This window comes from Cyrtonyx montezumae, unplaced genomic scaffold, assembly GCF_038088225.1.
Source record: "Cyrtonyx montezumae isolate F1298 unplaced genomic scaffold, pur_monq_1.0 scaffold_3, whole genome shotgun sequence".
NCBI classification, from domain to species: Eukaryota; Metazoa; Chordata; class Aves; order Galliformes; family Odontophoridae; genus Cyrtonyx; species Cyrtonyx montezumae.
In genome coordinates, this window is record NW_027072034.1 from 53,006,406 (window position 1) to 53,029,531 (window position 23,126).

General features: G+C 55.9%; 1 protein-coding gene across 7 annotated transcripts in view; it reads right to left on the reverse strand.

The window, feature by feature from the left end:
• Positions 1-23,126, reverse strand: part of BCOR (BCL6 corepressor) — a 57,876-nt gene that overhangs the window by 13,515 nt on the left and 21,235 nt on the right. For 3 of the 7 annotated variants that reach the window (XM_065741580.1, XM_065741579.1, XM_065741577.1), the window contains exons 2-8: positions 14,859-14,988; positions 14,103-14,181; positions 10,447-13,260; positions 9,698-9,751; positions 9,079-9,262; positions 3,671-3,952; positions 2,932-3,285 (exon numbers count right to left, since the gene is read on the reverse strand). In XM_065741580.1, the coding sequence (XP_065597652.1) occupies positions 2,932-3,285; positions 3,671-3,952; positions 9,079-9,262; positions 9,698-9,751; positions 10,447-13,260; positions 14,103-14,181; positions 14,859-14,944 (3,853 nt within the window). In that variant the 5' untranslated portion in view covers positions 14,945-14,988. The remainder of the gene's footprint in view (positions 1-2,931; positions 3,286-3,670; positions 3,953-9,078; positions 9,263-9,697; positions 9,752-10,446; positions 13,261-14,102; positions 14,182-14,858; positions 14,989-23,126) is intronic. The other 4 variants (XM_065741582.1, XM_065741584.1, XM_065741583.1 and 1 more) reach the window with 4 other exon arrangements.

Genomic DNA, 23,126 nt, shown 5'->3' on the forward strand with positions numbered 1-23,126 from the left:
CACTAACAATCGCGACGCCCCGATGCGAAGAACTGCACCCAGCTCCCTGCTGCCAGCACCCAGCCCCCTGCTGCCAGCACCCAGCCCCCTGCTGCCAGCACCCAGCTGGGCTTACCTGGGCCGCCTGCTCCAGGTACCGGGAACCCAGCGCTCCGCACCTGCACCCTGCCGAGCTCTTCTGCCTGCAGGGCCAGGGCTGGAGAGGGAGAGGAAGAGGTGGGAGTGTGGGGGAGTGCGGTGGGACAGCAGTGAGGGCAGAGAGAGAGGGAGCATCCCTGCAGCGGTTTTAATTCAGCACAAGAGAGGACAAAGTGAAGAGAGGCCTGCGGCAGGATGCTCGCAGGGACAGGTCTTCGCAGAGGGTTGGTTCTTATGGGCCGAAAGTCATGACGAGAAAAGAGTGCAAGCGGGTCTGCAACAAGACAAGGACAGGAAAGTTGACTTTTTATAGCCCGAATTCCCCTCAGGAAGAGAATTGAGATGACCTCTAGAAACAAGTCCTTTGCAGAAGAGCGCGCTAAAGGTGGCTGGAAAGGAAGGGACACTTCAGCCTGACAATGCCACACCGCTGAGAGAAGGTGCAGAAAAAGCCCAGAGCACTTGAAAGAGGCTCTTCTCACCAAGGAGTCTCTGAAGTGATACTGCTTTCAGAAAAGGAGAGGTGGCAGGAGCGAACAAGGCACCAGGCTGCTCCCAGAACTGAAACCTTTATTTAAAGAGGCGCGATCCAGAGCCAGCTGGTAACAAAAAATCTAGAATGCTCTCAGAGGGCAGCTTCACACTTCTGCCTTCCCTTAAATAGAGCTGCGAAGGCAACTTGAGGAAGGCTTTCCAGATTAAAGATGAAAACAGAAATCCCTTGGCTCCTCAGAGCCACCTTCTAGAAAACAATGCCCATGGCGGCGTGCCAGCCAGATGTCGGGGAGTTTACGGGACACACGATGTGCAGATTGTGCACCAAAACCCAGTGAGGCTCCAGGCTCCCACAGCCGGGCAGGATGCCTTCCAGCTGAGGGCTGAGCCCACTGCTGCAGGGCTGTCCTTCCAGCACCACAGACCTTTCTGACCACGATGGGAGAGCAGCAAGAGCAGGCAGGAATATCCCTTTAATATCCATGCAAGTTAAAAAACCCAGCCCCATGAGTGATGTGGCTTGTGGTGAGCTGAGTCAGAGCAGGGCCGGCTCCCTGCCCGCAGGCTGCAGGATGCTGCTGACGGCATCGTGGGCCGTGGCCGGAGTGCTGCAGGAGCGTGACTCTCAGCACGGCCAGCACGTGGGAGCAGCCACAGAGAGGAACAGTCAGAGAGACGGTCTGTTCATGCGTTAGAAACACCTGCTTGAGGCCAGAGAGAGAAATTTGAGGACAGGTCCCAGGTGAGAAGGAACAAGCAGAAGTCTCCATCCTGGCGTGACCACCACACAGTGAATGCTCTGTTGCACAACAGGGACAACTTCCCCATCCTAGTGAACTAGGAGGCACAGGCTTCTACTTCAGTGGGTCCAGCAAAGTGACCCGAATGGTTTCGAACATCTGCACACAATGGCCACCGAGGCACAACTCAGATGGGTTTATGGTTTTACATGAGGCTTCCAAAAACAGAAGGCTTTTCATAGCCACAGGGCAACTGAATCTGAATGCCTCTGGGAGCAGGGCATGAATGGGGAGGCATCTTTTTCCCGAGGTTATGTGTTAGAGAAGACTGCCACTGCCTTGGGAGGCATTGCGGGGGAAAGCGCACAATGCACCTCCTTGTTAGTGACCCTCGTTTAATCTCTACAAGATATCTCTTTCTGGAAGTACAAAGGAGAGCAGGTGATGGGCAGGGATGTCTGAACAGATACCACGCTCGCCAAAGCAGCGCATAAAGCAAGGAAAGAAGAGTCAGAGCTCCTTTTAAACTATGTCTTGATCTTCTGCTCCATAAATCCTTCTGGAGAATCTTCCCCAACAATAAGCATCAAAGTTTGGGGTTTTCTGTAGTTAGATCATTGTAACAAGTGGAAAGATGGGCAAGAAGCTTTAGGACAGAACTGAAGCCAGCAGCTTTGCCTGCGACTGCATTGGAGATGCCACCCAGGAACACTGTCCCCGGGGAGGGGTGACCTAGCTTCAGTCCTGCCCTTGATGTAGGACAGCAGGACCCCTTCCTTCTGCCTCTCCCTTTTGAGGGGGTCTCAGCAATGTCAGCAATGCCACCAGCTCGATGAAACTTCCAGCCCTGGGGGAGCCTAAGCATCTGCCTGGGAGCTGCCCCACCACGGCCTCTCCCCAGGAAAGGGACTGAGCAGAAAGGAGGAAAGAGGGCAGGGAAAGGGGACACTGGGGAAGATGTCAGAAACCAGACAAGGAAATGGGATGACCCTTCAGGAGGTGACCCCACAGGAGACAGCCTAAGCACCTGCGGCTGTGGGGCTAGGAAGATGCCTGGGGCAAATCAGCCAGGCACCTCTTGGGGAGGACAAGGAGCCCGGCTCCAGCCCCAAGGGGAAGAGGCAGGGAAGCTCAGCAGTGCGCAGGGTGATGGAGACGCTGGGTTCCCAGACACACTGCTGGTAGCTGTCCTGATGCTGTCTACCCCACCCCGCCCCGATCCCACACCCAGACTGACAGCCTGCTCCCTCCCCGTCTCCCCCCATCTCCTCTAGAGACACAAACTCCTATCTCCACGTTATCTATGAGAGGGTTATTTAAAGCCAGAAGGCACACGCACGCACAAACACATAGTTACACACACATACACAAACACATTTGCTTGTCTGCCAAGTATCAGCTACGGTGCAGCTCATACAGAGGAGGTGTCAGTGCTTACACAAAGATAGAGAGATAGATACTTTTAAAATAAAGCTCTCGACAGTTCCTTAACATCGGTGGCAGCATGCGTCACTGTAAATGCTAAAGCCAGCGGGTTTCCCTAGTAGTCTCTGCATACCTTGTTCATTGTCACTTGTTTTGAGGGACTCTTCAGACCAACTTCTATTGCTTTTGGCCTCTGACCTTTTCTTGGTGTGCCTTTCTTCTGTGAAGTCTTTGACCTTTGCAGTGGCCTCTGGCTGAACAGCCTCAGCTAAATCTTTCCTGCTTTGCCGGCCCAACTTGCCGGACGGGGATCTCTCTGGTGACACCTGCTGCTCCCATAGTTCCCTAAGATGCTGCAGGTGACGCTGCTTTTTGGGATGGAGCCCTGTTAATTCAATGCACACCTTCAGGTTGGTCACCTCATTACAATTGGGCTCTTCTAAGTGGTTAGAGGAATTGTTTGTCATTTCCCTCTCAGGCCAGTCATCTAATGGAAAAATAACTAAAAATTAATCAAAAAGCCCCCTCAACTTAAAACAAAAGCTACATTTCACTTTCGGGGCATATAGTCTCACCGCACTATGCATTTTAAAGGTTCGCTCGTTAAGGGTTACATGCACTACAGGAACTCGCACTGCTGTGGCTACAGTGTCCAATGACTAGTGCTTTACCCGTGTATACCAGGGTTTTTATATATACGTATATATATATATATACACGCACACATATATATACATATATATAATTTTAAGTGAAATGACAGTGCTCACATTAGTAACTATCAAGTTCAAAAATGGAAACACATTAAGCCAAAGGGATGTTCCTTTCACAAGACATTCCAAGAGAGAGACCACAGCAAAATGCCACCTTACCTTTGGAGCTCTTTTTCTTTTTTGCCTTTGATATAAATTCATCCTGCAGCTCGTCCACCAAGTCCTCACTTTGGCTGCCATCGTTTTGCACTCTCTCACCAGAGTGCTTACGCTTCCTGTCCAGACGTGGACATGGATGTTGGCCAGTCTCTTCTGTTGGCTGGTCTTCCGCCTTGTCATATATAGAATGTCTCTCTAAATAACATTTCTCATTGGAGAGATCTTTTTCCTCCAGAGCTTCGAGAAAGTGACCTTGGTTGTTTTCTGCACTAGCAAAGTTACCTAAAAATAAAACAGAATGAAGACATAGTAAGTGCATAGGAATTCGTTGTGAGAAAGCTGCGCTCTCTGATCACTATAGTGCCATCTCTACCACGAGTTCAGGTTTACAAGCCATGCAAATAAACACGGAATCGTACTTCGGAACGGCTCTCTGGCCAGCCTAACCCAGCAGCTTTCTCAGCCGCTACACACAAACCCCCCAGTAGTATGACTCCCACTGCTGTTTATACACCAGTTGGAGAAGTACAAAACTCACAATACTTGTAGCCATAGAAACATCACAATGTATTTTTTAAAATAAAGAAACATCTTTAGATATCGAAAGCACAGACCCTTTTCAGCAAGCAACCTCGCCCCCAAGCCTTGCTAAGTAATAACCCGAGCTTCACTTTGCAATGACTTTCTTTTCAAAAATACTCTCTGATTATAATAACGCATCATTTTTCCACTAATTCATAATTGTTCCCTAACTTCACACATCAAAATGTAGATTCTGGCTTAAAAGCATTCGTCCCTTCTTCTGGAGATGTAAGTGGGAAACGGCGCACGCACACTCAGACACGGGAATACCACTAAGAATAGCGATGGTATTTTGCAAAAAGCACTACTTGAATCCAAGGTTATAAAAAGGCTTCCTCGCATAAAGCAATCAGACAGTCACCGTGTATCTCACGATCCTTAGCATTTCCTTTAAAAAAACAAAAAACTTACTCAGGGAGGATTTCCAGGGATTGCAACCTGGTGAGCACTGAAAAGCATGCTAGGACGTGGCCTGGCAAAGCAACACAGAAACGCCGTGCTGCTGTGCTTGCTGTGCCTGCTCCTCTCCCCCAAAATTTAAGGACAGCCAGAGTGATTTTAAAAGGATGCTTGAATCCCAGGCCCTTCCCCAGGCACCTGCAGCCCCTGGTGCAGACCGAGCTCATCCCTCCTTATCCCCAGAGCTGCAACTTCCTGCAGTTCTGCCAACACCCACTGCTTTCACTGTGTCCTCCAAATGCAGAAAGGGCAGGTGGGGAAAAAAAAAAGAAAAGCCAACAACACCTCCCTAGTAAGATTTTTCTTCACCACAACTTGGAAAAGGCTCCAAGCAGCACCCAGCAGTTTGCAGGCACCAGGAGACACCTCAGCATTTCTTTACACCTGCAGGGCTGTTGTATAAAACAGAAGACGAGATCTGGCCAAGAAAAATCACACACACAAGTTGACTTTTTCCATGCACGTGTTGGGATGTTCAAGCCACTCCGCTATCCAGCAACCCACCTCCCAAAACAAGAGTGCATTCGGGAAGAAGCCAGCAGGCACCTCGCAGCGCAGCCCGCACACGGTCACAGGCAGCAGCAGCCTGCGGAGGCTTTGGTCGCTCTTAATCTTCGGCCTCGCAGGAAGCAGCGATCTAATTCCAGCCTGCCGCCACCGCAGGCGACCGCCTCCGTATTAATTCCTTCTCTGCCAGAGGAGGGAGGGAGGGCCTGGCACGGGGAGGCAGTGCCGAGATGTGAGGCAGAGGGCAGGGACGCCCAGTCCGTGCTGGCTGACAGCTCTCCCCCACCGGCACTGCTGGCGGGCTGCGAAGCAGTGACACGGCCAGGCCCTTGTGCTCGCTAATCTGTGTTGCATAACCGCCCCGCAGAGCTGAGCGGGGCCACAGTGCTGCACAGGGCTCATCCAAGCTCCCTGTCAAGTGGGTTCCCGCAGCTCGTGAGGAGCACTGCGAGCACCGAGCCAACAGGAGGCCCAGCAGTACTTGCGTGCCCAGCAAGGACAAGGAGAAGTTGTTTGCCTTTGCACCCTTGCTCTGCCTCCCTGTATTCAAATTGAGTATTAGGGAGAATTTCTTCTCAGAAAGAGCACTGAAGCATTGGCACAGGAAGTGGTGCAGACACCGTCCCTGGAGGTGTTCAAGAGTCGTGTGAATGTGGCACTGAGGGATGTGGGCAGTGGGCATGGTGTGATGAGCTGCTGGTTAGACTAGACGGTCTCAGAAGTCTTTTCCAACCTTCTACAACATCCTTTTCTCTGCCCTAGGTGGAAAACAACAACAACATGCTTTGAGCTTTCCTATCCTCATTATTCAACCAGCTAAGAGGTAGCCAGAAACAGAGGATAAATGCTGAGTTCTCATAGCAACACACCTCTATGAGCAAGGAGATTAAACTCTCAAACGTGTTCCTGCCTCAGCCCTCAAGCATCGCAACTCTCACACCGCACTGTCAGAACCAGCACCAACACCTCAAACCATCACTGCCATCCTACAACGCTACGGACGAGGGGGCTCCTTCACACACAATTTCTGCCCAGAGCTGCATCTCAGTACACTGGCTCACAAGAAGCAGTTCCACACACACAGCAAAAAAGCCACGCAAAAACTTTCCTTTGTTTTTTTTCCACCTTCCTGTTGCCATCGGCTGTTTGAGACCAGGGCCTCCCATGCAATGCAAACAAGGAAACACATCACCGTGTTTGAGCTGCAGTTCTTTTGTTCAAATAACATGGCAGCTAAAAACAGCGTTTCCTCTTCCCCGCAGCTACCGCGCGCTGCACTCACTTAGGCAAGGCAGCCTTTATGCATGCCGGTGCCTTAATGACAGCCTGAGTGTTGCAACCCAGCATCCAGCACCCGGATCACGACAGTCAGAAAGTCACCCTGAGCACTGAATCCAGAACATCCCAGGGATCACGGGAAACCCAGATGGTTTTGTGTCTTTTTTCTCCAAGCATCTCTGCTTGGGAACTTCCCAGATCCATTTCCTCCTGCTCCAGCAAACAAGCTACCGCTGTCTCCCTGCACAGCCATTTTCCCACCTTTTTTTTGCATCATGTGAAGGCAGTACCTGAGCAGGGCACGGGACACAGTCACTGCTACGACCTCCCATTTCTCCAGGTGTACTCACAGCCCAGCAGAACAGACGAGCTGCTGCTGGGCTACGTGCACAGTGGCTCCGATACTGCCCATCAGCCAACTGCAGCTTTCACTTTCACACACAGATACTGCTTCAACTTTTTCCTCACGCCTTAAAACCAGGTTTTTAACCTATCAGGTCCTACTCTTCCCGGTTAAGGATTAAATGGGCAATGTCTTCCTACTATAAAATGAGATGAGCGGGTAATTACGCTCCCCGATGAGGAAATTCATGGCTTGCGGAACACATTCAATCTTCCACACTCCGGTATGATTTTCAGCATCACTCCGAGAGCTGTGCTGCGCGCCAACATGCGATCATCACATGCCCGTATTGATGCGTGTGTCCATGCCAATAGCTTAAATCACTTGATCTCCGAACAATTCTCTGACTCATGACATATGCATCCTATAATTTATCGTGTTTGTGCTATGGAAATGCACCGAAGAAGCATTGCCTCAGCAACATTTACAAGTCACCTTGGCAACAAAGCAGCTTCGTTGCTGTTCTTGTAATGCCCAGGAAAACCTGAACAAGATGGGAGAGAATCAAAGCACCCCGAGTTTAGTCCTCAGCTTAGATTCCCCCGTACTGGGGCAGCACACCGCCCACCTAAAATTAGGCACAAACCTCTGGCACAGCACAGTGTCAGTCAGAGTAAAAGTTGAAGGAATCAGATACTGCCTTCATTTGCCTCAAAGATAAGACAGCATGCGTGCTGCACACGTAAGCAAAACAGCCATTCCCAGGGGCACCTTAACAGAAGAGCCTGCATCCCGTCAGGTCCTCCCCGAGCACTGCCTGTCGCGTTACCCAGCAGCCTGCTGCCATTGCACCAGCAGCAGCGAGCCGCCCCGCGCCACAGGAACGTTAGCGAGCTTTCACGCCAAACACAACAGCGTGGTTAGGAACTGGAGGAAGCAGGAAGCAAACAGCATTTCTCTCATGCTCGCAGGTGACAAGCAAAGGAGCGCGGTGCGCGTGGCCCCGCTCGGGCAGTGGTGTGCCGGGAGCTGCAGCTCCAGGCGTGCTGAGCCGCAGGCAGCCGGGGGCCTCCTGATTTATCTGCTGCTGTCCCCGGGGGCAGGAGGTGAAACACCACGATAAAAAACATACTGAGGGCTGAATGTGCACTTGTAAACACTGTCGGTAGCACGGGCAAGCATGCTGGAGAGGAGCTCTGATGTTAGGGGCTTATAGCTTCAGCCGAACTCTGAAATTACCCCCAAACAAGGGAGGAAGAAACTAACAAGACTGAACACACTTCTGCCTCAGACATGCTGCAGCCAACAGACATGGGAGCGGGAGAGCTCTGTGCGTGATGGATTTAAGGACGTGGTGTGATGCCGGCCTTTGGTGCGGGCAGCACCGGGGGGGAGGGGGGGGGGGGGGAACAATACTGTGCGTCTTTTCCTCCAGGATCCAATGGGGGGAGCGCAAGCAGGGTGCTGCCCTTCCTGCCCGGCCCCCACAGCTCAGCCTCCTCCACACTGTGACGGCTGCTCCGCTCCAGCACTCAGACCCACCCTCACTGCCTGGCCAGGCCGACCCTCATTCATGCTGCTATTTCACGGCAGCAGTGCCACAGTAACTTGATTTAGGTGAGTAACGGAGCAAGCACGATTGACCAGTGTGCTCTCTGCCAAAAGCATTAAACAAAGACCAGAACAATAATTCAAAGTTATTAAATTGCCTGAATACATTTCCTACTGGACCTACTGGCGTATCCCTACCCATGGTAGTGCACAACGCACACCCACCGACACACCCACTGACACAGGCACCACAAAGCCCACGCCACGCTTCCCCTTGTTTAGCAACGCTTTCCGCACAGGTTTTTATTTTGAAGCAGTTAAAAACAAAGTAGCAGCAGGGGGAACCAATCCTTTCCTTAATTACTTCGTAAAAGAAAACCAATTTGGAAACTGATGGAAGCCAGATGCTTACCAACAGTTCCCAAAATAAGAAGTGATTTTGCCCGCGTAACGCAAAAAAAAAACAAAGCCAACACCAGCTATTTATTGTCGCTTCCCCACCACCGGGCTGCCAGCACTCCATCCCCAGCACCACACGCTCACAGGGCTGGACAGAGCCACGAGCCCTGTGCACATGCCCTACGCCGACCAGTGAGACACAGACCTCGCCCCACTCCAGCAGCTCTGCCCAAGCTGCCGCGGCACAGACACACAGACACACTTCTGAAAGCCATCGAAACGCGCTTACATCTGTCATGGTCATTTTGGTCAGCAATGGCATCTTCCAGAGCGACAGGCTTTGGCTTCTTTTCACCGCTTCCTTTCAAGTTTTCCCAGTCTGCCTGGCTGAATCTGCAGACCTCTGAGTCTTTGGTAGCTGTTTGGCCTTCTCTCTCTTTCATCTCCAACTCTGAGAAGCGCATCATTGCACGCTAGAAAGAGAATTGATATGAAAAAGAAAAGTCTTGCGATAAAAGCGCCTTCGTTCGCCTTACCTTCTATGAAATATTTCCAAAGAAAAAGCTGAGCCAGACAGTTAGCGTTAGAGTTTTAAGCACCTGACTTGTCAAACAGTGTTCTAGCATCGATATGCAAACAGCCACACAATTCTTTCAGAGATAAGCATATATATATGCATATATATATATATATAGATATATATATAAACGTGTACTGTATATAAAACAAAAACATTCCAGTTTGGAGGTAAAAAAGAGACGAAAACAAAAAGAAATAAAAAAACAACACAAAACCGTACAATGAATAAAGACGACCATGGCCCACAAACTTCCCTTTGTGTATTTGGAAATGAAATTTAACTCAAAGGTTTATGTAAGAGTCTAGTAATAAAAATTTGAAGAACTGACCTCACAGTAAGCAGCAGGTAGACATAAAATACTGTCCTCTTGTAATCCCTCCATCTATGTAATTAAAATGGGCACTCAATGGATCATTTAGATAATTTCATCCATTTTTATAAGCATCAACCACTTCTTTTCTTAACAATGCAAAACAATTTGGCTTAACTCATCCGTTCATTAAAAGTAAAATACCTTAAGGCTATTCCTACACAGTATCTCTCTGCCATCCCTCAGCATCAGCCTCAGTGCTGCCCCTACTCCTGACTACTTGCTCGCGTGGTGGAACCGTAGCGCAAGCCCCACTCCTCCATGGCCGCTCTCCTCTGCACGGCACGGCACGCCTGGCATACTAATCACAACTTGGGACACACTTTGCTAGCTGGCACTGCCGGCCGAGGCAGAGATTACAGCCACCGCTAGCGCTGCCACAGCATGCATCGCATTCCTGCATTGACTCCCCTCCGCAACTGCTAACACATTTCATACATACGTTAACATTTCTAGCAATCTTATTAAGAGCCCTTTAAAACTTACTCGTGCATACATACATGAAAGTCATACATGCTACTCTTTACGTAACCTCGCTTTAATTAACAGGCTTCTCCGCTACATAAAACCATTCCTGACCAGCACGCCCTGGCGAAAGAATCCCTGTTATTTCCCCACCTGCGCTGCTGATACCAACTGCAATACTTGACTGCGACTTACTGCAGAGAAATAACGGCAAGCGCCGCGCGTTGCACCGCACGACTCACCTGTAGCGCCCGCTGCTCCCGGCTGAGCTGACTTGAGTCCGCGTACAGCTCGGTCGTCACGCACTTGAACCGGTCACCTACATAACCAGCAGAGTTTGCGATGCGTTTCGCCAGTTTAGACGGCTTGGGTTTCAGTATTTTGCCATCAGCAGAGTCTGCGTCATCGGGTCCATCTTTGGTATAGGTCTGGTTGGCTTCGAGGCCGGGCTGCACGCTGCTCAAGCAGAACTGCTTGGCGTCGTCCTGCGCTTTGCCAAAAGTCAGCGCGGGGCCGTCGGTCTCGTGGGCAGCCTCCAGGAAGGTGGGCGCGGGCTGGAGAGCCACTCTCTCTTTGCCTTGGCCAGCAGACAGGTCTTCTTTCCTCAAGCCAAACAACGCCGAGCTTGGGGCTTGCTTAAAACTATAGCTGTCGTGCAGATCGCTATTCCTTCCAAACTCAATAAAATCTCTGTGCTGAGATGCCTGCTCTACCTTGTGCTTCGTTGGGTCGTTAGCCTGACCACCACTCTCAGCAGCAAAGCCGGCTTTAGATAAGCTCGCCTCACTTTTAGAATCCTGCTCGTCCCGTAGGAGCTCTGGGAAGAGGTGCTTGTCGCTTTTGGTGGAGCTCTTGCCGTGGCCAGAGCCCTGGTGCAATTTCCCCATCTTATCACTGGGCGCAACCTCATAGTGCACCTTGCTGCCCGCCTCCAGCAGCTCAGGAAGCCTGCCGCGCAGCGATGGGTCCTCATAGCGTGCCCGCTCGTGGGACCGCGACCTCCGCTCCGCCTTCTCCTCCTTACCCATCTCCAGCGCCGAGTGCTGCAGCAACATGGGGTGCACCATCCCCATGCCCAGCGCGTCCTGGTAGGTCATGAACTCACTGCGGCCAGCCGGGAGGCTGTATGGAAGGCCAGGCTTGGGAGCCAGATGGCCAGGGTAGAGGCTGCCATTGGGCAGCAGCACTGGGTGTGGGTAGACGTGCCCCTTGCCATGCAGAGACAGAGGGCTGATGGCCAGGCCCTCCGGGACGGGGTACGGAAGGTAACTCCTGGGGTAGGGCAGATGTGGGGAGCGGAATGCCTCGTTGGGCGGTAGGAAGATGGGGCTGGAGGCCAGGGCGCTCTCAGTGGCCTTGAAGCCAACTTCCTGACCACACGGCTTGGTCACTTTATTGCTGTGCTTGGCCGAGGCGGCCAGGGGCTGCCCAACATGCTGGATGACTGAGGCTGCGCTCTCCGCACCACTCCTGGATGCCTTGGCACAATCTGCATTGGCATTGGGAGCTGGTGAGGCCGAAGCCGGCCGGCCCCCCGCCGGCACTGTCCCCGACACACTGCCCACTGCCGCCTCCGTGCCACCCATCCTGGGACAGGAGGAGCTCCGCTGCTGCGGGATCACCCAGTCCAGTGCCTTGTTCTTCAGAGTGACACTCTTGCTGCTCTCCTCACCGGGGCCAGGCCCGGGGACAATCCAAGAGGAAGGTGCCGTGCTGATGATCTCGGGTCGGTAGATGGGACAGCTCCCAGGGGAAAGGGTCTCCTTCTGGGCATCACCCCCAGGCAGCAGCGGCCCGCCTCCCGCCCGGCCATGCACCAGTACAGTCGGCGGCATTTTTTTCACGTGCTCTGCTTTCCCAGCACCTTCAGCATCGACGACCTTCGCCGATAAGTCCAGGGGCTTGTCAGTGACGTCCTTGGCTGGGGCCTGCTTCTCAAGCAGTGGGGGCGAGCGGCCGTCCTTCCGCTCATGGCTGGCCTTCCTGGCATGCGGCACCGCCTGGGTTGGCCCCTCGGCAGCCTCGCCAGCCTTGGGCAGCTTGCCGTTGGGCAGCCGGGCGGGTGGGAAGTCACCACCTACGTTCAGGTAGGGCTTGGGGAGCGGGACAGAGGAGGAGGGTGACGTGGCGATGCTGGGGAAGTGTTTGTGGAACTCAGCATAGGCATCCCCCACCTGGGCGGGCAGCGGGAGGCGAGGGGATGGCCGGGGCGAGTGGGGCAGCAGGAGTGCGGGGTCGGGTGCCAGGCCGCTGGGTGCTGGCTTGGCGGTGGGGACACGAGGCTGCTTGCTGTTCGGCAGGTGTGGGTAGGCGTGTGCCTCGACTGGTGCACTGGGGCTGACCCCCATCTTCCACGACAGACCCTTGTCCGGACAGTGCACCAAAGGCGGGATGGCTGGGGACGCCGAAGCGGCCGAGATCCTCATGGGTGAGGCGAGCGAGGAGGGGATGTGTGGGGTAACATAGTGGGAGGGGGGCAGGTAGAGGAAGCGCTCGCCATTGGTGCAGACGGGAGAGTAGGCCAGGTGCTGCGGCAAGCCGTAGGTGGACTGCTGAGGTAGCAACGCCTTGTACATGTTCAACGAATACTTATTTGGTGAGTCAAGAAAAGGGTAGATGGTGGGCGTCGCACCCTCCATGTAAGGGTTCACCCAGGGGAGCCGCAGGTAGCTAGCACCATTGACACCCAGAGGGCTCTGCTTGTCGCTCGTGGCTCGGTCCAAGCCCAGCGTTTCTCCCGTCGGGACTGAGTTTTTTTGTATTCCAGGGGGCGTTTTGTAGATAGCGCTGAAGCCATTTGGGCCTTTTCCAGAGACAGCTGCATTTTCTACTGCCTCGGGGGCATTAGACTTAAACTGCATTTCTGGATTTCTTTCAGGAGTAAATCCAAGACCAGCTATAGAACCTGTAGCATCCCGTGACTTTTCAGAGCCAAGTCCACACAAGCTGGAATAGACAATGCTACTGGGGACCCTGAGTCCTTCTCGCATAAGTCCAGACCTGTCCATGCTCAGAGCTGCCAAACTGTCAATGCGATGGGCCGTACTTGCATCCACCTTTGCAGAAGAAGAAACACGTTACTCGTGCACTCCGATAAAAAGGCTACTGCATAAACTACAGATACACCATCATTTTCAAAGGAACCACCACCAAGGCAAGCGCACACTGAAAACACACAGAGGACAGCTACACTGGAGTACATGAGAAGCTACAGAACTAACAGACCACCACGAACATCAATAAAGACCTCCCAGATCCCCCTGCATCCCCAGTTCTTTGACCAGAACCTAAGGCTTGATGTAAAAATCCAGAACCCAAACAACAGCCCAAATGGGCCCAGAGTCGGTGCTCAGCAGATCTCAGCTCCCAGCCTCTGAGCCCCACCAGCTGAGGAGGAGGTTGGGAGCATGGAGAACAGAGATCAAGGGAGAGCTGGGAGGGTAAGAGAGCCTCCTCTTTCCTCCACCTTTCTTCCTCCTCCAGGAGCTCTCCCTCCTCCGCAGCTCGATCACAAGGCATCTGAGCACGCAGAGCAGAGCCAGGTTAGCCACTGCTTGACAACTTCTCCTCTCACTGCTCCCTGCACGCTCTCAGAGGAGAGAACTGTCAGCTCTGGTGCTCAGGGACCACATGAACCGTTTGTGGTAGACGTAGCGGTGTGCTGCGTGGCATTACTCATAACGGAGGGAGAGGAGGATGAAGTCATACAGCAGCGCACATTACAAAGTCAGAGCCAGGAGGCTAATGAGATAAACAAGCAAAGTCCCATTGCACTGCCCCACAGAAACAATCCCTACGTGCCCCTGCAACAGAGCAGTGTTTGAGTCGCCTCTCCACATGCAGCATGCAGGAACACCTGCAGGTGGGGAGGACAGACGTGATAGCAATAGCTTCTTACCACACTGTGATTCAGGTGGTTTTCTTCCCTCAACTCCAGTCTGCTTTTTGGTGCATCACCATCGTTAACTGGGATTTTCCTATTAAAAAACAGAAGCTTGTTACTGGAAAGCACCCCACGCACTTTGTTATCAGCCCAAGGTTGTATCCTACAGCAGCCCCATCCCATACTGTATTTAACTGTCTTTGCACAGTGACTGCTTTAGCGAGCAAGGATCATTTGAGAAAGAGAACACTCTGAGCCCACCTCGGGGCAGTCTCTTCCAATGCCCACAGTTGTTCCCAAGGTTTCCCCCCCCCTTACTTTTTCCTTTCCCCAGGGAGAAAATATACTGTTTTAAACATGCGCTTCCCACATACCACCCATAAATGCTGCAACGGAGAAAATTAAAACACACACACTAATGTCATGCGACCATCAGCTGTTCCATGCTAAAGAGGGGGCTGCACATCTGTGCCATAGCAGTGCTGCAGCGCTGGGACTTGTTATCACAGAAAGCACCAATAAAGAATATACCTTAGTGCCAAATTTCAAATCCCGGGGATAAAAAACCGCTGACGTGCAGCAGAAGGAAAGTTTCACCATTACCCTGAAGAACTCACTTCAAATCAAAGCACTTAAAGGCACACATCACTTCCATCAAACATCGGCGCCCGCATCACCGCTGCCCTTGGCACCCAGCTGATCCCCGTGCAGGAGGCAGCGAGCACACAGTGAGGCCTTGGCTGCGCAACTTGCAGCAGCTTAAATATTTACCTGTCCTCATTAATTCCACACATGCGGACCCTTTCATTGCTCATCCAGCTATGAACGTTGCCATACAGGGGGGTTGCAGAAAGCATGACGTCTTCTTAAAAATCGCTGCTTTTCTTCACGGTTTTATACTCTATTAGAAAAGGAGAGGGGGGTGGGGGGGGGGGAGGAAGAAGAAAGTTGAGCAGATTTGTCTGGGAGGAAATGCAAACATTAGAGTGGAGCGGGCGGCCTCCCTCCGGGTCATTAATAATGAATGCCGCGTTGGTGCGGGGAGCGCGCTGCCTCCGCCAACCGCTAAGGGAGATACCCTGCAATAAAGGAGCAAATTGAGGGCATTTATAGGTCAGAGGAGATGGATCTTTTCCCCAGCGCGCGTCCAGAAAATTAAGTACCATTCCAGGTTATCGACAAAGAAAACTTTCCGCAGCGCGTTCAATCGGTGCGTGCAGCGGTTCACATCGGCACCCAAACACCCACCTCAGTGGGGCCGGAGCAACGGGCTCCCCGCAGCGGGCTGGGGCTGTCTGGAGCAGATGAGAGGATGAGAGGCAGCCGCATCCCCGCACTCAGCAGCGAAGGGAATGCCTCTCCCTCCCGCCGCCACCTCCGCTCGCATTAAATCCTGCTTTGCTGCATGAGCGAAGTGTCAGGACAAGCTGCGTTTTATTAACAGGATTAGCGCGGCGCATGATTTATTCCGGTGCAAGATTTTAATTGCTCTTCGGAGGTCGAGTCGCGTCGCTTTCGACTGCGCTTCAACCCGCATCCTGCTGCCGATCGCTGGGTTAAGAAGTAGGGGGAGCCTTAATGCATAGGATATCCCTCGGCTCTTCCTCTCCCGCAAAAATAGAAGCCCGCGAGCGGGCAGCACGGCGCTGCTGGGCACACACAGGGCTGACCGCGGGGAGCTTGGTGTGTAGCATCTCCCACCGCATGCAGCTTCCCCGGCAAACTCATTTCCTTTGTTAGGCTCCGGGATATGCAAATGACGGCTGTGGTATTTAATGGGGAAGAATCCCAGATTGCGCCTTAACACAATACTTTGCACACGTGGGGAGGGATGTAAGGGCCCGAGCGGCGTTCGCTCCCCAACACTTTCCTCTCCCCTCGGAGCGGCCTTTTGTGCAGAACTCCGCGTCTGGAACAAATGTATATTAATGGCACGGTGCCGCGACCCTCCTCTCTCCAGCACCGTTCGCTCTCCATAATGAAGCCCACAAAAATTGCCGCGAGGAAACAAAAATCTGCGGAGATTACAGACCGCGCTATCATTCAGAAGGAGTTATTTCACTGCAAAGACGGTTTCTGGACAGATTTACTGGTTTCCAGATGCGCCGCTCGTAATGTTTTCAATAGAGGCAGCAGCAGCATGGCTGGAGTGATTTAGAGCTTTCCGTACGGCTGGTGGCCACACTGCTGGGAGCCTCGCACCCCGCTCTGTTTGGGGCCAGCTCTGAGCTCCCCCCTGGACATGGATCACTGAGATAAGATGCAGCACCCGCACTGGGGCAACGAGTGAAGCACTGAACTGCACTGGGGGGACAAGAGCTCCTTTGATCATAAACCTTTGGGGTGTGGGGCCACCAACTGCAGCCCTGTCCCCTAAAGCCGCCCCAGGCACACACGTGTGTTCAGCACCCCGTGAACTCTACACGAACCGCAAGAGGTCTGCTAGTGCCAGCCCTCATGTCACTGCAGCTGCACCTCTACTCACACCCCTTCGTCTCCTCCCCTCCAGGGGCCGGGGCCGGGCGCCCTCAACGCTCCGAGGAGGGCAGCGCTCCTTTATTTACACCCGCCTTCCGCGGGGGCGGCCCGTTACGAAACCCCGACGGCAGGGAGGCAGCGCGGTGCGCGGCAGGGAGAGCAAGGCCGCGTCCCTCCCTCCACCCCTCCCTCCTCCCACCCTCTGTCCCTTTCCTCGTCCTCTCCCCGCTGCGCACCGCCCGTCCCGGAGCTCCGCAGCCCCCGGAGCGCGACCGGCATTTCCTCCGGGAGGTGCTTGCCCGATAGGGCCCTCCGCGGCTAAATATAGGCGGTGATGCGCGACGGGGGGAGGCGGGGGGAGCGAGACGCACACGCGGTTCCGCAGCGCTGCCGCCGTGTGAAACCAGCTGCGAACAGAGCCTGCAAGCACTGACCTGCACGCAACTCCGTGCCGAGCCCAGCCTGGAGAGCCCGGCCCCGCACCGCTGGGGCAAGCAGGGGCACACCGCGCCGCTCGGGCGGCGGATCAGAGCGGGGAGCGTTCGGGTCTCCCTCGCAACGTCAACAGACTTTTGGCAGCCGTCGACGCCAGCAGCGGCACCAAGTTTTGCTCACGCGCTCTTGGCGTGGAAACGAGAAAAAACCCAGTGGCGGGAGGCGGCAGGAGGAGGAGGGCGATTCCTCGCGGCCCCGGGAGCCGGGAGGGAGCGGGGGGCGGCCGTTGGGGGTGGGGGGGGACAGGACGGCCGTCGGGGCCGCTGCGCGGGGAGCCAGGAAACGGGGCGGGGGGAGCGGCACAGCGGCGCACGAGTTCCCTTCTGGCGCCTTTCCTCTTTCCACCTCCAGCCCCGCCTGGCTGCCCGCCAGTTTCCACTGCACAACCGCGGGGCCGGCGGCAGCGCTGCGGCGGGGGGGGGGGGGAGGAGGAGGAGGAGGGAGGGAGGGGGGAGCGAGGGCTGCGCCGGGGGCACGGACAGGCGGCAATCGGGGGCGGCCCCAACGCTCGGTTCCAGGCCGCTGGAAGGATCATTGGTAGATTTGCGCAAATCCCGGCGTGGGGAGCGCGAAGCAATCGGGGACTCGTAGCGATCTCCTTCGATTAGCCCTCATCTGGAGTTTGATTTAAAGGGCAGCGCTCGGGCGGTATTTATAAGCTTAAATGCGGGCGGCCGCTCAGAGCTGTAGTGAGCCGCCGCGTTCCTACCGCGGCTCTCAGTCCCCTATCGCTGAGCCCCGGCAGCAGGCAGCGAGCTGGCATCGGCCTCGTGCTCAAAGACCGGAGGGGGAGCGGGGGGGGGGAAAGAGAGGCTGCGCTTTATGCAAAATAAACAAAAAAAAATATCGCCGGTAATTTGTTGCAGCCTCCCTCCGAACGGCATCCCCGCCAGCCACACGTTCCGGAGCCGGAGGAGGAAGCCACAGGCTCGAGAGCCGCCACTCGGCTCCGCGGATTAGAGCACGAGTGTGACCTTTACCCGGGACGTGTGGCATTTCATTTAAGCGCAGCGCCCAGCACAATGCGCCAGCGAGATCGCTAACCCGATTGGAAATCCACCTCGGCTCTGCTGCGGGTCCCGATGTGAGGGTTCCTCCGCAGCCCCCCCATCTCTCCCCCGCACCATCACGTGTCGGACGGCGGCCGGGACTCGCCGCCGGGTAAACACGGGGCTGTCCAGGGGGAACACCGCTCCGCGCCCGGAGGAGATTCTCCCCCACCCCACCCGCCTCCCAACACACACGCACACGCGCGCGGTGGCCCCGAGGAACGGGGGGGGAAGGTTGGGAGGAGGAGAAGGAGGAGGGGCGGCCTCCCCCCCCGCGCCGTCTGTCACGCCTTGGCCCCGCACAGGCAGCGCCGGAGCGGCAGCAGCGCTTTCCCCTTTCCCATATGCCGCGAGGCGAATCGTCGCGCTGCTCTCGGCGCCGGTTGCAGCCAAAAAGGGAAGGGAAAAAAAAAAAAAAAAAAAAGTTTTCAATTAATGATAAGCCCAGGGACTGGGGAAGGGGGGCGGGGAGGAGGCCAATAAGAAGGGAGAGGCAAAATGGCTGCGAGCCCTCGGGCGGCCCTGCCCGCCCCCGGCCCTCGGGGAGGGAGCCCCGGGGAAGCCCCGCTCCGCTCCGAGGAGCGGCCTAGGGGCGGGGGTCCCCAGCTCCGCGGCGAGGACCGCCTGGGGACGGCGGGGACTCCGCTCCGGCAGCACCGCGCCTGCAGCCACGACACCCCCGGCACCACGGGGGATCCCCGCTCCAGAGGAGGCGGGGAGGGGGAGCGCGGATCGGCGAGCCCCGGCTCCCCCCTCCCCACTACCCTGTAACCCCTACCCTCCCCGGCAGCAGCGCGGCCCCCTCCGGCCGCCCACCCGCCGCGGCATCTCCCCGCCCGGCCGCCCGCGCCATTTTAGAGGCACACACACGCGCTCGCCCACGCTCGCTCGCACACACGCACGGAGCGAGGTTTCCGCTGGAGCCAACGGCACGGCCGGGCCCGCGGGGGGAGAGAAGGGGGGTGGGGGCTGGGAAGAGGCGGGGGAGGGGAGGCGGCGCGGCGCTCGCACGGCCCCGCGGCACCGCAGGTAACAGAGGGTCGCGGGGAGGGAGGGAGCGCTGCCCCGCGCGCCCCCGCCCCATTAACCCGCCGCGCCCTCGGCGCCCCGGGAGCGCTCATTGTCGCCTTTATCCCGGGCGGCTTTGGCTTTTCAGGAGGGCGAGCGAGAGAAAAAGGGGGTGTGGGGGGGGAATAAAAGAGAAAGAAAGCGAAAAAATAATAGAACTCCCACACCCCCCGCAGACCCCCCGAGCCAACCCCTTTCCCCCGGCTGCCCCCATTGTTCCACCGCGGGAGGCCGGGCGGTAAGCGAGCGCAGCGCCGGCCCCCCCCCCAGCGTCTGTCACAGCAACTTCAGGGCTGGGGGAGATCCCTCCCCCAACCCCCACAAATAAACAACTCCGAGAGAGTTGGCCCCGAAGGCCGCGCTCCCCTCCGCAGTGCTACCCCCGGTACGCGGCCCCGCCACCCCCTTCGCCGCACCCCGGTGCCGCTCGCGGCCGCCCGCCCTTTGCTCCCCCCGGGGCCGCCCCGGCTCAGCGCTGCCAGCCCCGTCCGCCGCACGGCGGGGGCGGCCCCCCCGCATCCGTCGGGGACGTTGGGAGATATTGATCACGGACGCCTTCATTTTGCATAATTGCGGCTGACAGGGCCTGTGGTTCCCTCATTTACGGAGCAACAGCTTCGAGGGGCTGATGGATGGGGAGCGGCTCCCTCCGCTTCCCCCCCCCCCCCCCCCGTGCTCCACAGCCCCACCGGGCCTCCGTGACTCCTGCGGCAAATGGCCGGCACGGCACGGCTCAGCACAGCACGGCTCGGCTCAGCTCAGTGTAACAGCTCAGCACAGTACAGCCCGGCTCAGCATAACGCGGCTCAGCACGGCACGGTGCTTTCCCCGGGGCCGGCTCAGGCCTCATCTTATGAAAAGTGCTTGGGAAGTTGGGGCTTATCCTTTTCTCTGTCTCTCTTGCTCGCTCTCCTCCCAACAACACACAAACAAACAGCTCGCTTTCTCCTAAACAAGGCATGAGAATTAGCCTAGCCTCGAAGTTCAGGTCGGGCTCACGGCGCTAACGTTTCTCCCTGCTGGGAAACGCTTCCCGAGCTCTTCTGGAAGCAGTGGCCGTGGGAGCAGCATTACAAGCACCTTCACGAACATCCTTGCAGCCGCGTATCCCAACCCCACATCACCTTCTGTGCCATTCTTCAAGCACAGGAGGACCAAAAAAAAAAAAAAAAAAAAACAATAAAGAGCAAAAGTTGCCCTGCGTGCCGATGCCCCGCGGTGCAGAGCCCCTGCACGGTGCCGGCCCCACTCCCACTGCGGAGCTCCGTGCCGAGACAAAGCCGCGAGCGGAGCGCGCTGCAGATGGGCGGCAATGGGTTTGTGCCGCCGCTCAGAGCTTTAATTACTCGTTCTTGATCCGTGGGACTACGACACGACACCGCCAAGGTTAAAATGCCCTGAACGGCTCTGAGCAGATGTGAACGAGTTGGCAGACGCGCAAATGAGGTCTGCCTCTAAGCATGATAACAAGTGACTAATACATTGCATATCGCTGAAAGAAAATTATTTTTCTCTAATTTGCATTAGCTTTTTCTCTTTCATTTTTCCTTTTTTTTTTCCTTTTTTTTTCTTTACGCCGGCGACATTCCCCGCTCAGAGGCGGCAGCGTAATCCTGCACGCACCGCTCCACGACTTTAAAGGCGGCGGAAGGAGGCAGAGATGGCGGTGTTGGGGCTGTGTGGCCCTGTTTATCTCCCTGCCTTTGCTCCGAGGCAAAGTGAGCCTTTCGCAAGCGGTGTCCCTGCACATGTCACACCAACACCCTGACAGAGCAACAGGGGCGAAAATGCTGCACGAAAACCTGAATACTTTCACCACTAACAGCACGGCATCACCCACGGAGAGTCATGGGGACGGCCAAGGCCAAAAGGAAAAACAGTGCAGCATAAAAGGGATTGGAGAAAAACAGATAAAAGAGCGGGGGAGTGCGCATTGCATTCCCCTCCCTCCTCGCTTCCCACCCCAAAGCTGCCTTGTCAAAAAGAAATAAAAAAAAAAAAAAAAAAAAGGCCGTAGTATGTGGAGGTCACCCGCAATATGGAACAGAGTGCTTTGGTAGGGAGCAAAACGGTGTCACGCACAAATCTAGGCCGGGACCCAGTTCTGTGAGCTCCCTTGGGTTCCCTGAGGCTCTTCCGCGAGGGCCGGGAGAGCACTCCGGGTGCAGAAGCAAACTTCAGGAACAGGCAGCATTTTGTTCCCAGTGCCTCAAATATACGTGTGTATGTAAACATGCACGGAGCAGCGGGCAGAGTGGAGGCTCCAATGAGCACCCCGCTGCTCACGCAACCGAGGCTGCAGCAGCATTTCCCCCAGCACCGCTGGCTGCGGGGGTGCGGCCCGCCCGGGTTATCTTGGCTGCAGAGAGATCCCAAGAGGCCGACGCAGCTCCTCCTCCCGCAGCACGTGCTCCGAAGGCAAACACGCACTGCACCGCCCGCTCCGCTCCCGCACGGCCCCGCGGCTCTAAGGCTTTGGCGAGGTCGGCTCCGGGGGCAGCCGGGGATTTCCCGGCTCCGGGGGGGGGGTGGGGGGGCGGGATCTGCCTCTCTCCCCCCGGAGCCGCTGCGACCGCGGCAGCGCTTTGTGTGCGGGTGCCGGAGAGGCGCGGGCCGTTCGCGCTCCAACAGCTGTCACATTATTTGCGCTGGCCGTAAACAGCCTTCGCGTTCCCCCCCCCCTTCTCCCCCCCATTCGCCACATAGTTAAACCCAGACTAACAATCCGCAGCTCGACATCAAACCAACAACAGCAACATTGTGTCCGCCCTCGCCGCTCTCCCACCGACTCCCGCAGCTGGGTCGCTCCGAACAAGGGACCTCTCCGCCCCCCGCCCCGAGAACCGAGCGGGGGTCGGGCGGAACTTTGCCTCCCCCCCCCCGCCTCTGGCAGCAGCCCCCGCTCCCCGAAGGCACCCAAGCTCCCTTCCCTGTGGAAGGGAGACGACAGCAGAAGGAAAAGCAGCGCCGACTCAAAGCGCGTGGCACCCCGCACCCAGTGCAGCGGAGGCGGTGCGGATGGGGCCGGGGTCTAACCACCCCCCTCCGTACCTCCCAACCCGCGCTCACGCATCACTCTACATCAGCAGCAAAAGTTGGTGAGGTGGAACTCGCCGAGCAGCAGCGAGGGGAAAATAAATCAGTTCCAGGAAGTGCTTCCTTGCCCGCTCTGACACTAAGCATTGCCCAAACTGCACATCTCTACGAGGAAACTGCAACAGGGCCAATTTCTCCGAAATGCGCCCATTGCACCAACTCCTGGCACACACTTTCTTGGTGTTCACGTGCAGGTTTGGAAATGGCAACAGCACAGGGAAAAAAAGCCAGCTTCAACTCAAGCACACTTCATCCCCTCGCCATCCCACACCAGCGTGACGGGTCTCCCACCAATGGGGCACATCTCCCACCAACATCCTTTGCTGGATCCACCGCCCAACGCTGCCCACACACAGCCCCGGCTCAGTGCCATTGGCTATAGCTGCTGCCTCTCCGCAGCGAGCAATCTGCTGGCCTGGTGGAAACCACCGCTCACAAAACAATGTCAGCAAAGGCTGCGCCACGCTCGTGAGAGAGCAGCGATTCGTGCTACCGAGGTTCTCTCAGCACAAAGGCTTTTAGAGGAAGAGGAGAGCGAGAGAGGGAGAAGGGGGAAAGAAAGAGGGAGGGCTCTCGTGTTTCAGGGCCGCTGTCCCCTGGGAACCCAGAACCAAGTGTAGCTTCAATCAAACGCTGACTTCTCCTCCGGGAGCTCGGTCGGAAACCTGATCTCGCCAGCTCCTGCCTGCCTCCGCGCATATAGGCTGCCTTTTCTTTCATACCAGCAATTTGTATAAAGAGGAGAGCCAATACGGTTTATTGCAAGCGAGACTTCGTGGTAGCGGATCTAGAGAGAGATTGCTAGAGCTAAAATAAGACAACCTTCAGCCGCCTGCTCAGGGCAGGCCACAGC